Source organism: Chiloscyllium punctatum, chromosome 37 (assembly GCF_047496795.1).
Source record: "Chiloscyllium punctatum isolate Juve2018m chromosome 37, sChiPun1.3, whole genome shotgun sequence".
Taxonomy (NCBI): Eukaryota; Metazoa; Chordata; class Chondrichthyes; order Orectolobiformes; family Hemiscylliidae; genus Chiloscyllium; species Chiloscyllium punctatum.
In genome coordinates, this window is record NC_092775.1 from 8,663,880 (window position 1) to 8,680,204 (window position 16,325).

The following is a 16,325-nucleotide window of genomic DNA, read 5'->3' on the forward strand; positions in this document are numbered from 1 at the left end:
GGCTCTTCAAATGATCATCTTAACCTTTTCCTGCCTTTCCCCTGGACACATGCGCAATGTTTCTATTCAAATCTAATGGCATCTCGAATGCCTCAGTTGACTCTGCCTCCAGTTTGCCACGTAGTACATTCCAGATCAGAACAACATGTTCATGGAAAAGTATTTTCTCATGTTGCACTTTGTTCTTTTGCAAATCACTTTTAAACCTTGATCCTTTTACAAGGGGGAACAGCGTTGCCTGATCTACTCTACCCAGGCCCTTAGGGATTATGAAAACCTGTCTAATCTCCTCTCAGCCTCCCTCTCCCAAGGATAACAGCCCCATCCTCTCCAATCTATCATCATAACTGAGGTTTCTCATCTTTGGAACCATTCTTGTAAACCTCTCTCCATCTTTTTGATAAGGTAGCTCTCAGAACTGTACACAATATTCCAGCTGAGATCTAACAAGTGTCTTATACAAATTCAGCATCATTCCTTGCTAGGATAGAATAGAAACCCTACAGTGTGGAAACAAGCCCTTCAGCCCAACAAGTCCACACTGGCCCCCTCTGAAGAGTAACCCACCCAGACCCATTCCCTGACCATATTCCCCCACATTTACCCATGACTAATGCACCTGACCTACACATCCCTGAACACCACAGGCAATTTAGCATGGCCAATCCACTTAACCTGCACATGTTTGGATTGTGGGAGGATATTGGAGCACCCGGAGGAAACCCACGCAACACGAGGAGACGTACAAACTTCACACAGACAGTTGCCCGAGGCTGGAATCAAACCTGGATCCCTGGTGCTGAGAGGGAGCAACACTAACCACTGAGCCACCATACTCTTTCACTTTATGATTCTATTAATAAAGCATACAATGCCATGTTTTATTAGCAGCACTCTCCTTGTCTTACTACCTTCAATAAATTATAGAGCCAAATCCCTCTTCTCATGCACCCCCTTTAGACTTATACCCCTCTTTTCTTTGCCTTTCCACGTTCTTTGTACAATAATGCATCACTCCATACCTTTCTGCCTCTTATCTGCCCACTCCACTGACTTGTCTGTGTCCTTTTGAAGTTCTACACCTGTCCTCACAAGTTACAATTCTTTCAAGTTTCATACCATTTGCAAACTTTAAAACTGACCATGCCCTATAAGATCGAGGTCATTAATATATATCAGGAAAAGCAAGGTCCTCAACACTGATCCTTGGGGAATTCCATTAGAAATTTTACTGCAGCGTTAAAAACTATCCATTAACCATCATTCTCCAGTTAATACCCAAAGTGATCAGAGAATGAAGTACAGTCCTAAATGTCCAAAAGTAAGATCTTAATGTAGATAGGCAAGCTAATGGCTATCTATTAGAATTTCCACTAGAGCGGCATAGTGACACAGTGGTTAGCATTGCTGCCTCACAGCGCCAGAGACCTGGGTTCAATTCCCGCCTCTGGCTACTGTCTGTGTGGAGTTTGCATATTCTCCCAGTGTCTGTGTGGGTTTCCTCCGGGTGCTCCAGTTTCCTCCAATAGTCCAATGATGTGCAGGTTAGGTGAATTGGCCATGCTAAATTGTCTGTAGTGTTAGGTGAAGGGGTAAATGTAGGGGAATGGGTCTGGGTGGGTTGCTCTTCAGAGGGTCAGTGTGGACTTGTTGGGCCGAAGGGCCTGCTTCCACACTAAGTAATCTAATCTAAAAGAGTCTCATTGATCAACAGATAGCTGATAAAGAAAGGGAAGTAGTCAAACCTCATCACTTTGGGAAATGAAGTCTAAAGGCAAATAAAACTTTCCGATATTTCTAGTGATGCTTGCAAAGATTCTAACACAATGTTCCAATTTTTAAAAGATCAAGTAGGGATTGAGTCAACTTCAAGATTCACAGGCTTGAACTCATCAACCAGCCAATAGCCAAGAGAAACAATTAAACAACTTGTTAGGGAGATGTTGTCACAATGGCATAGAATGTGGTTAAATCAAAGCTAACCTGGCTGCAAGTCTAACAGATCTGGTAATTATCTCTGAACCTATCAAATTTTTTCAGAAAAGCACTTCTGGATAAATCTAAAGATTATACTACGGTTGCATGCTCAAAGATGCAAGTGCAAAGCTACTGTTGGGAGCTTATGCCATCTTCAGACTGCTGCAGTCAAGAGGGTCAGAGAGACATGCAAATGTTCACAACAAGACGTGAATTGTCTCATCCACCAAAACAGCATCCAACAGTTTGTGACATATAGAAGCTATGTTCTAGAAGAGGACATTGGGTTAAAATACGCAAGAAGTCCAAGTGTTCAGGGAAACACAAAGGAAACATAATGGCCCACAATAACACATGAAGAATTACCAACCAAGAAACAATATCAATGTAGCAGGTGAATAGGTGCTCCCCTGAATAGAGAACAAAGGAAAACCAACTCATATGATTGCAAAGTACCTTAGGTTACTGGGAGAAAGTCAGGACTGCAGATGCTGGAAATCAGTGTTGAAAAGTGTGGCGCTGGAAAAGCACAGCAGGTCAGGCAGCATAAGTCTGAAACGTCGATTCAATGAAAGAAATGGTTTTCAGACAAGCTGGTTTTTGAGTAGCATGGGGTTGAGAGTGTGCATTCTGATCAAAACATCTTCTTTGTTTTTAATGACGTTAGATGAAGTATAAACATTAGACAATATTTCCCTGCTCTCCTGTGAATAGTGTCATGGTATCTTCATCTGAGAAGGCAACAGCAGTTTGGTTGAATGTCTCATAAGAAAGGGTGCACCCTCAACAGTACAGCTCATTATCAGGACTGCCCTGGGAATCTCAGCCTTGATCATACACTTAAGCCTCTGCAGTGGGGAGTTTCTCAAGTCTCTGGATTCTGTTGAGCCCCAGTTAATACCCAATGTTGGGAATAAGAAGTTAAATCATCTACAAAAATGATTGCTTCAGAGTTAATACTGGAGCCTCAGAAATTTCCAAGGCATATCTGGCTACTAAGGATCTTTTTTTTAAACTGGACTCCTTTATTCTTGAATGCAGCAGTGCAGAGACTGACAAAGTAGAGTGCAGGTTTACAAGTTTAATTAGCACAGGGTATGATCCAAACTGCAAACATAAATTCAGAAATAGAAACAGTAAATTTGTACTTTAGAACAGAAATATTACAGAATTTCAAACTGTGTAATGAAATCCCAGGAATCTATAATCTTTCTGACTAAATTGTTTTAATTTAAAGAATTTGATAAGAGTCTATGCATATATATCTCTTCTTAAATATATAGGGAGCTAGCCAACAGACTGACTCAGCACAGATCAGAGGTAGAACCTGTAACCTTCGCATCTTCTAGGTTCAGTTTCATAACAGGAAATGTACCCTATACTCTCAGTTCATGGAGATTTACGTTTCTGGCACTGTGAACTGAAAATGGATAAAGTACTGTTAAAACCCTGCAAAACAGCAAGAATACAAAGTACATTTCACAAGGATGAAATGAGGAAGAGATTAAAATGCAAAAAAGCACACAAAGGCACTTGGGCACTGTGAACCCTATCAGGGCAAGGCCTGAAACACCGACTGTCTGGGACAATTGATTATAACCAGAAGCTTGGAAGTTAGTTCTATACTTTCCAAATGTATATTTACTTCCTTTGCATAATGACACTGGCTACTCATTGTATCCACAGAAGTGGTATTTCTGTAGGATTTTTCGTGACCTCAGAATGTCCCTAATGTGCTTCACAACCAATGAATACTTTTGAAATGTACTGACGATGATATCAGGGAAGGAGTGTTAATGCTGAATGACTATTGTTTACAATGGGATCCCTGTAAATCATTAGACCTGGAAGCCCCTGTAGCTCCTGTGCCATAAATTAAAAATGACTCGCGATGGGGTAAAGGGCATGGGATGAGAAATAAAATACTGCTGAGACTGTGAGATTCTTGCTGAAACACTGGGGTTTTGTTCCCACCAACATATGTCTTTTGACTAGGAAGAAAGGCAAACTACGAGACAATCCCATGAATGTGTTGTACTCCTGTCATACAGCAGAAGCCATTTGGCTCATTCCAGTAGGATCCACCTCAAATTATATTTTCGCGCAGACATTTCTACAACATATTTGAATCTTAGACCCATTACATTTAATAAAAACCCATTGGGGCTACGTGATTAGTTTGTCGATTCTATGGAAAAAGATTAACAGCAAGGCTGACTTCATTTGGGTTTATCCATTAATGACGGTCTGCAATCTTTAAAATCTCTGAGGTATCCTGTCTCTGAAGCCTGGCTGTGACAACACCTGGAGCTTGTGTATTGGCCAAATGTCTTTATAATACTGCAAGCATCACCTAAAACCTTTATGGAAGATCTCTTCAGTTAGCCTGACAGAGAAAACAGAAATAAGCTCACATCCCTCTTCAAGGCAAGGAACTCTTTACGTAGTTCATTTGAATTGACAGACTGTGAGAACATTTCCACCAAAGCTAACTGAGCTCAAAGACTGCGCTCCTTATAGAATATGAAAGTGAGAAGGGGGGAAATGAGGAAACAAAGAGACTCAAGAATAAAGACAATGCTTTGAAAACAGCTCTATAAAAAGTTTGAGTTATCCCGTTCAGATGTACGATTGTCATCAAGCAGATCGGAGAACTTTAGCTCTGGCTGCATGGTTGCTCTTTGCTCAGAGCCCCTCATCGTTGTACGCTGGGGTGATGGTTTTCACCATACTCTGTGGGTTGTCCTCCAGCAGAGGTCGCCATTTCACCTCTCCAGTCAGCAGCAGGTCCTCTCCGTTCAGCAAGTCCAAGTACTGGATCTGAATTTTTAAAAAAAAAGACAAAGTCAATCAAGGCAAAACTCACTGCTCAAACCCATCATCTTGGCAACAACGTGTCCCTCAACCGAATAAAGATAAAAGCAACCGAACTATCAGAATGAGAGCTCATACCTATAACAGTGGATCGAAGAATCTGAAGTTCTTTGTTCTAGAGAAGGTGGAGAAGTATTGGATTAGTGGTGCTGGAAGAGCACAGTAGTTCAGGCAGCATCCAACGAGCAGCGAAATCAACGTTTCAGGCAAAAGCCCTTCATCAGGAATAAAGGCAGTGAGCCTGAAGCGTGGAGAGATAAGCTAGAGGAGGGTGGGGGTGGGGAGAGAGTAGCATAGAGTACAATGGGTGAGTGGGGGAGGAGATGAAGGTGATAGGTCAGGGAGGAGAGGGTGGAGTGGATAGGTGGAAAAGGAGACAGGCAGGTTGGACAAGTCAAGGAGACAGTAACTGAGCTGGAAGTTTGAAACTAGGATGAGGTGGGTGAAGGGGAAATGAGGAAGCTGTTGAAGTCCACATTGATGCCCTGGGGTTGAAGTGTTCCGAGGCGGAAGATGAGGCGTTCTTCCTCCAGGCGTCTGGTGGTGAGGGAGCGGCGGTGAAGGAGGCCCAGGACCTCCATGTCCTCGGCAGAGTGGGAGGGGGAGATGAAATGTTGGGCCACGGGGCGGTTTGGTTGATTGGTACGGGTGTCTCGGAGATGTTCCCTAAAGCGCTCTGCTAGGAGGCGCCCAGTCTCCCCAATGTAGAGGAGACCGCATCGGGAGCAACGGATACAATAAATGATATTGGTGGATGTGCAGGTGAAACTTTGATGGATGTGGAAGGCTCCTTTAGGGCCTTGGATAGAGGTGAGGGAGGAGGTGTGGGCACAGGTTTTACAGTTCCTGCGGTGGCAGGGGAAAGTGCCAGAATGGGAGGGTGGGTTGTAGGGGGGGAGTGGACCTGCCCAGGTAGTCACGGAGGGAACGGTCTTTGCGGAAGGCGGAAAGGGGCATCAATGTGGACTTCAACAGCTTCCTCATTTCCCCTTCCCCCACCTCATCCTAGTTTCAAACTTCCAGCTCAGTAACTGCCTCCTTGACTTGTCCGACCTGCCTGTCTCCTTTTCCACCTATCCACTCCACCCTCTCCTCCCTGACCTATCACCTTCATCTCCTCCCCCACTCACCCATTGTACTCTATGCTACTCTCTCCCCACCCCCACCCTCCTCTAGCTTATCTCTCCATGCTTCAGGCTCACTGCCTTTATTCCTGATGAAGGGCTTTTGCCCGAAACGTTGATTTTGCTGCTCGTTGGATGCTGCCTGAACTGCTGTGCTCTTCCAGCACCACTAATCCAGTATTTGATTTTCAGCATCTGCAGTCATTGTTTTTACCAAGGTGGAGAAGTAACCAAGTGAATGCTAAGAAAGATTATGATAAGGTTCGATAAGGGTACACGTGAAGAAGATGTTTCCATCTGTTACTGCTATTAAGTCTATTAAACTTATGATTAAATCATATAGGAAAGAGAGAAGCCGGTAAGAATGTTAATTAAACACAAGGGAGAAAGCTGAGAAGATAGTATCAATGGAGTTCAATGCAACGGGTGGAAGGAAGCTCGTGTGAAGCTTGTTGGACTGAATGCCTAGTTTCTGTGTAATTATACTGATCCTTCATCCTGTGGAAGGAGACGTTTCAAACTAAATCAATTTGCCAAGCAGTAGACCAAAGTACAAAACTACAACTTTCAGACTGGGTTTGTCATAGCTTAGCATGATCTAAATGGAAGCAGTACCTGAGACTTCTCCCTAAGACAAGACTATGAGAAATAGGAACAGGAGTAGGCCATTTGGCCCCTCGAGCATGCTCTGCCGTTCAGTCGGACCATGGCTGATCTGACACTCATGCACTTTCTTGCCTTTTCCCCACAATCCTTGATCCCCCTGACTGATCAACAATCGATGTGTCTCAGCCTTAAATATACACAAGGACCCTGCCCCCACAGCTCCTGTGGGCAAGGAGTCCCAAAGACTCTCAATCCACAGAGAAAAAAAATCCTCTTCTGTTTTAAATTGGTGCCCCTTTATTTCAGAGACAATGCCCTTTGGATAGGAATAATGTGATCAAGGAAAGTCAGCATGGTTTTGTGAAGGGCAGGTCGTGCCTCACAAACCTTATTGAATTCTTTGAGAAGGTGACCAAGGAAGTGGATGAGGGTAAAGCAGTAGATGTGGTGTATATGGATTTTAGCAAAGCGTTCGATAAGGTACCCCATGGCAGGCTAATGCAAAAACTACGGAGGTGTGGCATTGAGGGTGCATTAGAGGTTTGGATTAGGAATTGGCTGGCTGGAAGGAGACGGGGGGTAGTAGTTGATGGTATAGGTTCATCTTGGAGTGCAGTTACTAGCGGTGTTCCACAAGGATCTGTTTTGGGACCATTGCTGTTTGTCATTTTTATAAATGACCTGGAGGAGGGGCTTGAAGGCTGGGTGAGCAAGTTTGCGGATGACATGAAAGTCGGGGGAGTGGTGGACAGCGAAGAAGGATGTGGCAGGTTACAGCGGGATATAGATAAGCTGCAGAGCTGGGCAGTAAGGTGGCAAATGGAATTCAATGTAGCTAAGTGTGAAGTCATTCACTTTGGTAGGAGTAACAAGAAGATGGGTTACTGGGCTAATGGTAGGCTACTTGGAAGTGTGGATGAGCAGAGGGATCTTGGTGTCCATGTACACAGATCTTTGAAAGTTGCCAGCCAGGTAAATAGTGCTGTGAAGAAGGCATATGGTGTACTGGGCTTTATTGGTAGAGGAATTGAGTTCCGGAGTCCTGAGGTCATGTTGCAGTTGTATAAGACTCTAGTGCGGCCTCATCTGGAGTATTGTGTGCAGTTTTGGTCACCATATTATAGGAAGGATGTGGAGGAATTGGAACGAGTGCAGAGGAGGTTTACCAGGATGTTGCCTGGTATGGTAGGAAGATCGTATGAGGAAAGGCTGAGGCACTTGGGGCTTTTCTCATTGGAGAAAAGAAGGGTTAGGGGAGATTTGATAGAAGTGTACAAGATGATTAGGGGTTTAGATAGGGTTGACAGAGAGAACCTTTTTCCGCTAATGAAGTCAGCTGTTACTAGGGGACACAGCTTTAAATTAAGGGGTGGTAGGTATAGGACAGATGTTACGAGTAGATTTTTTACTCAGCGGGTTGAGAGCTCATGGAATGCCCTGCCAGTAACAGTGGTGGACTCTCCCTCTTTATGGTCATTTAAGCGGACATTGGATAGGTATATGGAGGTTATTGGGCTAGTGTAGGTTAGGTAGGCTTTGGTCGGCGCAACATCGAGGGCCGAAAGGCCTGTACTGCGCTGTATTTTTTTCTATGTTCTATGTCCTAGACTCTCCCATGAGGGGAAACATCACCTCAGCATTTTCCCTGTCAAGTCCTTTAAGAATTCCTGAACTAGTCTCATTCATTTGAGATTAGGAATTAATGTATTGACTAGCATGCTTCACTTTTGACTGACACTGCAGGGGGAAAAAAATGCTTGACAACTTGGTTTGTCAGAAGCAGATGTGGAAAATATTCCACATCAAATGCATAGTTTCTTCTTAATTTTGGTGAGCTAACCTGACTCTACCACACCTTCTTCACAAACCACTTCCCAGATCATTTAAAAAGAAAATGAAGTGTAAACAAGCGCGCAGTTAATTGTCCATTTCCTGATTTCAAATGGGAGAGATTACTGGCCCTGATTATACACCCAACACCACAAAAGTTTTCGTTTGTGAAAGGAAATTTGTCTGAAGGATTTACTGCATCAGTCACAACTTGAACATTTCCTGTGGTCTCGAGCAAAACTGAGTGACTGTTAGTGACAGCCCACATAGTGGTGGCTTTCACTTTAGCTCACTCTCAGTCCTTCCAGGAGTTTTTCTTCGTTCATGTCAAGGTGCCAAGTAACCTACAGGAATGAAGCTGAGGCTGGTGCTCCCTTTCCTGTTTGGAACCTGGAACTCTGGTTAGGCCCCATTTGGAGTACTGTGTCCAGTTTTGGTCCCCACACCTCAGGAAGGACATACTGGCACTGGAGCGTGTCCAGCGGAGATTCACAGGGATGATCCCTGGAATGGTAGGTCTAACATATGAGGAACAGCTGAGGATCCTGGGATTGTATTCATTGGAGTTTAGAAAATTAAGGGGAGATCTAATAGAAACTTACAAGATAATACGTGGCTTGGAGAGGGTGGACGCTAGGAAATTGTTTCCGTTAGGTGAGGAGACTAGGCTCCGTGGACACAGCCTTAGAATTAGAGGGGGTAAATTCAGAACAGAAATGTGGAGACATTTCTTCAGCCAGAGAGTGGTGGGCCTGTGGAATTCATTGCCACAGAGTGCAGTGGAGGCTGGGACGCTAAATGTCTTCAAGGCAGAAATTGATAAATTCTTGATGTCACAAGGAATTAAGGGCTACGGGGAGAATGCGGGTAAGTGGAGTTGAAATGCCCATCAGCCATGATTGAATGGCGGAGTGGACTCGATGGGCCAAATGGCCTTACTTCCACTCCTATGTTTTATGGTCTCTGAGTGAGGAATTTCTTTTCTGAGAAAGGGAAAAACAAGCAGAGGCCAAGGGAGCTGCTGACATTAGATTAGATTAGATTACTTACAGTATGGAAACAGGCCCTTCGGCCCAACAAGTCCACACCAAACCCGCCGAAGCACAACCCACCCAGACCCAATCCCCTACATTTACCCCTTCACTTAACACTACTGGCAATTTAACATGGCCAATTCACCTAACCCGCACATCTTTGGATTGTGGGAGGAAACCGGAGCACCCGGAAGAAACCCACGCAGACACAGGGAGAATGTGCAAACTCCTTTTATCCCATGACAGACAAGGATTTGTACACATATTCACACAACAGTTCCGATATTGGGAGGCAGGGAAGAACTCCCAAAAGAATTTGCTTTTTGACCTTTTCTAGAACAAGCTCTTGAAATGAAGTGTTTAAAACAGATATTCCCTACCTCCAATTTTACTTCCCTGTTGAGATTGTGGATAATTGATGTTTACAAAGATACATTTATACAATTATTGAATCTTACAGAAACAGACCCTTCAGTTCAAACAGTTCATGCCAACCATGTCACTAATCTAAACTAGTCGCACCTGCCTGCATTTGGCCTATTTCCCTCCAAACGTTTCTTATTCATCTACTTATTTAAATGTCTTTTAGTTGTTGTAACTGTACCTGCATCCACCACTTCCCCTGAAAGATCATTCGACACTCGAACCACTGTGTTAAAAAACATGCCCCTCTTGTTAAAATCTTTCTTTTCTCACCTGAAAAAGTAGTCGAACCTGCCTCATCTTCTTTGAGTTTGAATCAACAGAATTTGCATTTGTGCAGCATCCTTACCACAATAAAATGACCCAGAATGCTTCACAGCAGCATCAAACAAATCTCTGACACTAAACTACTTAAGGAGATGAAGGACTTTTGCCCAAAACGTCGATTTTCCTGTTCCTTGGATGCTGCCTGACCTGCTGTGCTTTTCCAACCCCACTCCAATCTTGGCACTTACGGAGATGTCTGGGCAGGCAAAATAAAAGCTTAGTCAAAGAGACGTTTTTTTAAGAAGAACCTTAAAAGAATTCAAGATAGAGAGATGAGAGAGATGGAAAGGAATTCCAAAGTTTACAGTCCAGGTAGTCGAAGGCATGGCTACTAATGGTGGAGTGTTTAAATTCCACTCTTGAGATGGACGATTGCACAGATCTTGGTAGGGAGGTTACAGACATAAGGAGGACCGAGTACTTCGAGGTGATTCAAGGCATTCGCAACTACTCTGCTGACACATCTCTTATGGTTCTCTGACCTGAGTCATTTAAACTCTCACTTCAAAACAATCTTCCCTCACTGTCAGAATCAAAGTACCTTGCGATATGTTTATTGCAGGTAGCCTTGATAACGAAAATGGATTGAGTGTAACAGTGGAGACTGTTTGGCTCATTTTACTATTTCAGGAATACTTTGTACAGTTACTGACATTACAGCTTAGAATATAGATCCTGCCCTGAAATTAACAACAGAGTTGATTCACTAGACTGATACCTAAAGTTCAAGGGATAAATGAGGAGGCCAGATTCTATAATTTAGCCTGGCTTTAATAGGACATAGACTATTAACTGGCAAATTAATTGAACATTTTTGGATTTGCAAAGAGTTTGTCAGGTTAACTTGCGAAGAAATTTTATGATATATTATTTGGGAGCTTGTGTTTTATAGTGGACTGGACCATGAATAGATTTAAGTTGTATTTCCATAATGTGCGTGCAAATTCAATTCACTCCATATGATGTCAACACGTGGTTGGAGACACTGGAAACTGCACAAGCTATGGGCCCTGACTACATTCCACCAATAGTACTGAATACTTCTGCTCCAGAACTTGCTCTCCTTCCAGTACAAGCTCCTCCAGTACCGTTACAACACTGACCTCTACCTGACAATGTAGAAAATTGCTCAGGTACGTCCAGTATACAAACATCCAACCTGGCCAATTACCGAGACATCAGTCTGCTCTTGATCATCAGTAAAGTGATGGACAATGTCAGTAACAGAGCTAACAACAAACTGCACCTGCTCGGCAATAACCTGCTCAGGGACGCCCAGTTTGGGTTCCCCCAGGGCCACTCAGCTCCTGACCTCATTACAGCCTTGGGTCAAACATGGAGAAAACAGCTGAATTCCAGAGGGTGAGGGGAGAGGGACAGCCCTTGACATCAAGGCTGCATTCAACTGAATGTGGCACCAAGGTGCCCGAGCAAAACTGGAATCGATGAGTACTGGGGCAAACTCTCCGCTGGTTGGAATCATACCTGACACATAGGAAGATAGTTGTAGGTGTTAGAGGTCAGTCATCTCAGCTCCAGGGCATCTCTGCAGGAGTTCCTCAGGGTAGTGTTCACGGCCCAACCATCTTAAGCTGCTTCATCAATGATCTTCCCTCCATCACAAGATCAGAATTGGGGATGTTTGGCAATGATTGTACAATGTTCAGCACCATTCCTGACTCCTCAGATATTGAAAACAGCACTTAAAATTCAACAAAGATTGGGCAACATCCAGGCCTGGCCTGACAAGAAAAAAGTAACATTTGTGCCACATAAATGTCAAGCAATGGCCATCTCCAATTAGAAACAATCTAACCACCGGCTCTTGACATTCAATGGTATTGCCATCACTGACTCCCCCACCATCAACATCCTTGGGGTTACCATTGACCAGAAACTCAAATGGACTCTTCATATAAACAACATGGCTAGGAGATCAGGTCACAGGCTAGGAATACTGCAGCAAGTAACTCACTTCCTGACTCCACGATCTATAAGGTACAGGTCCGGAGCTCCAACAACACTCATGAAACTTGACACGATCCAGGACAAAACAGCCAACTCAAATGACACCACACCCACTCCCTCCACCAACGACACTCAGTAACAACAGTGTGCACCATCGACAAGATGCACCGCAGAAATTCACCAAAGATCTTTAGAAAGCATCCCTCAGACCCTGGACGACTCCCATCTAGAAGGACAAGGGCAGCTGACACATGGGAACCACCACCTGCAAGTTTCTCCCCAAGCCACTCACCATCCTGACTTGGAAATATATTGATGTTAGTTCACTGTCACTGGGTCAAGATTGTGGAATTCCCTCCTTACCCGGCATTGTGGGTAAACCCACAGCTGATGGACTGCAGCAGTTTAAGAAGGCAGCTCACCGTCACCTTCTCAATGGCAACTAGGGACAGGCAATAAATGCTGGCCTGCGACACCCATGTCCCATGTGGTAATACATTATGGTCTTCGGACTAAGAACGAACATTTACTTGGACAATAATTATTGAAATGGGGTAGTGAATGGTGGGATCAGAGGGATGGGGGCACAGTACAACTTTGAAAGTAATTGTGTAGCTTAATAAGGCCATATGCTAGTAGTTCTCCTATAACGCCACAGTTGCATTCCAGCAAAACCTCACTTAAAGTTTGGGAGAAGATTTGTAGCTCGGGTGCTCGTTGTTGTGGTTCTGTTCGCCGAGCAAGACAAATTCCCAGCTCGGCGAACAGAACCACAACAAACCTCACTTAATAGAAATATTGGGGCCAATGGGAAAGGTGGGGTTAGGGGTAGACCAGCAGAAAATCTCACTCACGACCGCTCAAAATTCACCCAAAAGTCTAACACAAAGAATAGCACAGCCTAAATGAAGGTTGAAATCATATTTATTAACAAAACAACAGTAAATGTAACACAGTAAATTAGAAAATGTAAGAACCCTGCTTTCTGTGCAGTACCTCTCACAGAAAGTTGCTCTGTCCACGGCTAACATCAGCACATGTGCAGAACCAAGTGCCTGAACCGATCCCTGTGGGAATTGCATTGTTGCAAACTGAGGTAAGCTTTCTTGAAAATACCACTGCCTAATTCTTTAGCGTTGTTACAGCCAAATCGTGCTGCTGAAACCTGTGTAATCCCAGAACTACCTGTATATAAAGTACTAGGGCTCATTTCCAGACTGCTGGAAACGACCAGCAGAGAAGTTACCTTAAACCTGTATTAAACTTTGATTAGGCCACATTTGGTATCCTGTGAAAGGTTCTGGCTTGCATATTAAAAGAATATAAAGATCAAGTTGCCACACTCAGAGGACTATCATTAGAGAGAGATGATCCGTGGTGGTTTAATTGGACAGTCACCATTAGGGTGGTGAAGGGTGAGATTGAGATAGTGACACTCTGTGTCACTCTGCATCACTAATCAGCTATCCAGTCAACTGAAGATAAATGAATATGAGGGCACGGCAGATGGTGCAGAAACTATCAACTCAAACAACTGCAGCATAGAGAGCTTACAAAATCCCATAAATATCAAGGAGCTGAATAATCAGCTGATCTGTTTTTAACAGCACTGTTTGGGAAAGGAATATAACTCCAGAATCCACGTAACTCTTGCTCCTTTCCAAAAACCATCTTGGGATTTTTAACATCTGGAGCACTTGGATACAGTCTGTAAGGCAGCTCCACCAACATGGCAATCCCTCATTACTCTGCAGTGAATGACTCAGCTCCTGATTCTCCAAAGCTATTCCACCATTGACAGGGCACAAAGTCAGGGTGAAATACTCTTCCTGCCTGGATGAGCGCAGCTACAACAACACTGAAACGTTTCAACATGAATAGCATCCTGGACAATCAGTGCACCTCATATTCTGAGGTGGGGTTTAAAAAACCGCTCCTCCTCTCCCCTCAAGTAACGTATCCACACCAGAGACTGCCAAATAGGAATAAGTCCAGACTGGCCCAGGAATCTAGCTATTAATACTGTTATTCCTTGGGCTGTTTTTTTACCTGATTCTTGGACAGTAGGACAGCAAGATCCTATCACTGGAAACTTCAGGGATCTCCCTCAGCTTTAACCAAATATAACAGTGATACCTGTACAACAGCAGGTGTCACTGTATTACCAGCAACAAGGACCACTGCAGTCAGAAACATTGCAACTACAACTGTCCATTCCGAGGAGAAACATAAAGCTCAGCTGGCTGAGAGGGTCCAGAGAAAACAGATTAGGAGTTAGCAAACCTAACTCCTTTATGTAAAAAGAGGATCAGAAAGAAGGAAACTACAGGCTGTTCACTTAGCATCGGTCAGAGAGAAATTGTTAGAAGATATTATTAAAGAATTTACAGCAGGGCATTTAGCTAAAGTTCAATGTACTCATGCAATGTCAGATTGTTTTGTTAAAGGGAATCAGGTTTGACTCATCTATGGGAGTTCTTAGAGGAGGTAAGATGTACTGTATAGAAAGGGGAACCAGTGGATGCCCTGGACTTAGATTTTCTGAAAGCATTAAATAAGTTGCCGCATCAAAAGGTTACTGAGGAAGGTAAAAAGCCCATGGTGCAGGAGCAACATAATGATGGAAGATTAGCTGGTCAACAGGAAACAGAGGATAGGTATAAATGGATCTTTCTCAGGTTGGCAAAATGTAATGAGTGGTGTGCTACAGCATCAGGGCTGGAACCTCAACTGTTATATAAATTATAAAGTGACTCCGATGAAAGAACAGAAGGTGTGCAAAATTTGCTGACAACACGAAGACAAATAGAAAAGTAAGTTGTGAAGACATAAGGAGACTACAAAAAGATATAGATAGAATCATAGAATCCCTAGTGTGGAAACAGGCCCTTTGGCCCAGCAAGTCCATACTGACCTTCTGAACAGTATCCCACCCAGACTCATTCCCCTATTACTCTACATTTAAACCTAACTAACGCACATAACCTACAAATCCCTGAACACTATGGGCTATTTAGCATGGCCAATTTACCTGACCTACACATCTTTGGATTGTGGGAGGAAACTGGCACAACCTGGATGAAACCCATGCAGACACGGGGAGAATGTGCAAACTCCACATACAGTCGTCTGAGGCTGGGATTGAACCCAGAGCACTGCTGTTGTGAGGCAGTAGTGCTAACCACTGAGCTGCAGTGCCTCCCTATCGGTTGAGAGTGAGCAAAGATGTGGCAAGCGGTGTGTAATGTGGGAATATATGAAATTGTCCAAATAGCAGAAATAGTAAACATAGGTAGTATGATCTAAACGTGTGAGAGATTGCCGAGTTATACAGGGCACTGGTGAGACCACAGCTGGAATACTGGGCACAGTAATAGTCTCCTTATTTAAGGAAGCATAAAAATACATTGAAGGCGATGCAGAGAGGGTTTACCAGTCTAATATGTGGAACGGGTGGGCTGTCCTATGAGGAAAGTTTGTCAGGATCGCCGTGCATCACCAGAGTTTAGAGGAGAAAGGCGTGGCTTGTCTAAAACTTCTATGATAGTGAGGAGTCTGAGATATCAGAGAACACTTCTTAAAGGAAAATCCAGAAATTGGGTCACTGTTTAAAAATCAGGAGCCATCCATTTATTCAAAGATGATACATCTTTTGTTTTCCTCAGAGGATCGTGAGTCTTTGGAATTCTCTTCCTGAAACCGTGGTGGAAGTAGGAACTGTGCATATTCCTCAGACAGAGTTAGACAGGGCATGTGAGGTTAACAGAGCAAGGCAGGAATATGGATTTGAGGTTAGAATGATCTTATTGAACAGCAGAGCAGGTCTGCATCCATCCCACCAGGTGGAGAGTATTCTCTCACATTCCTTACTTATGCCTTAGAGATGGTGGACAGGCTTTGAGTGGTTAGGAGGTGGGTCACTGGTCACCTCCAGGATATTGATAGATGAAGTGTAGTTACTCTAATGCCATTGAGGGTGACAGCTATATTCTCTCTTGTTGGAAATAACCATTACTCAGTGAGTTGTTGTATTAAATCTTGTACACACTATACACTTGTATAGCATGAATGCTATTCAACACTTATCAGCCCAAGCCTGAACATCCAAGTCTTGCTGCATTTGGACATGGACTGCTTCAGGACCTGAGGAGTCATAAGTGGT

At 43.7% G+C, this 16,325-nt stretch overlaps 1 protein-coding gene across 1 annotated transcript in view; it reads right to left on the bottom strand.

Moving 5' to 3' along the window:
* Positions 1-3,043: 3,043 nt before the first annotated feature.
* uqcc1 (ubiquinol-cytochrome c reductase complex assembly factor 1) overlaps positions 3,044-16,325 on the bottom strand; it is a 129,318-nt gene continuing 116,036 nt past the window's right edge. Inside the window, exon 9 of the mRNA XM_072556202.1 lies at positions 3,044-4,797. Within this exon, the coding sequence (XP_072412303.1) occupies positions 4,663-4,797 (135 nt within the window). The 3' untranslated portion in view covers positions 3,044-4,662. The remainder of the gene's footprint in view (positions 4,798-16,325) is intronic.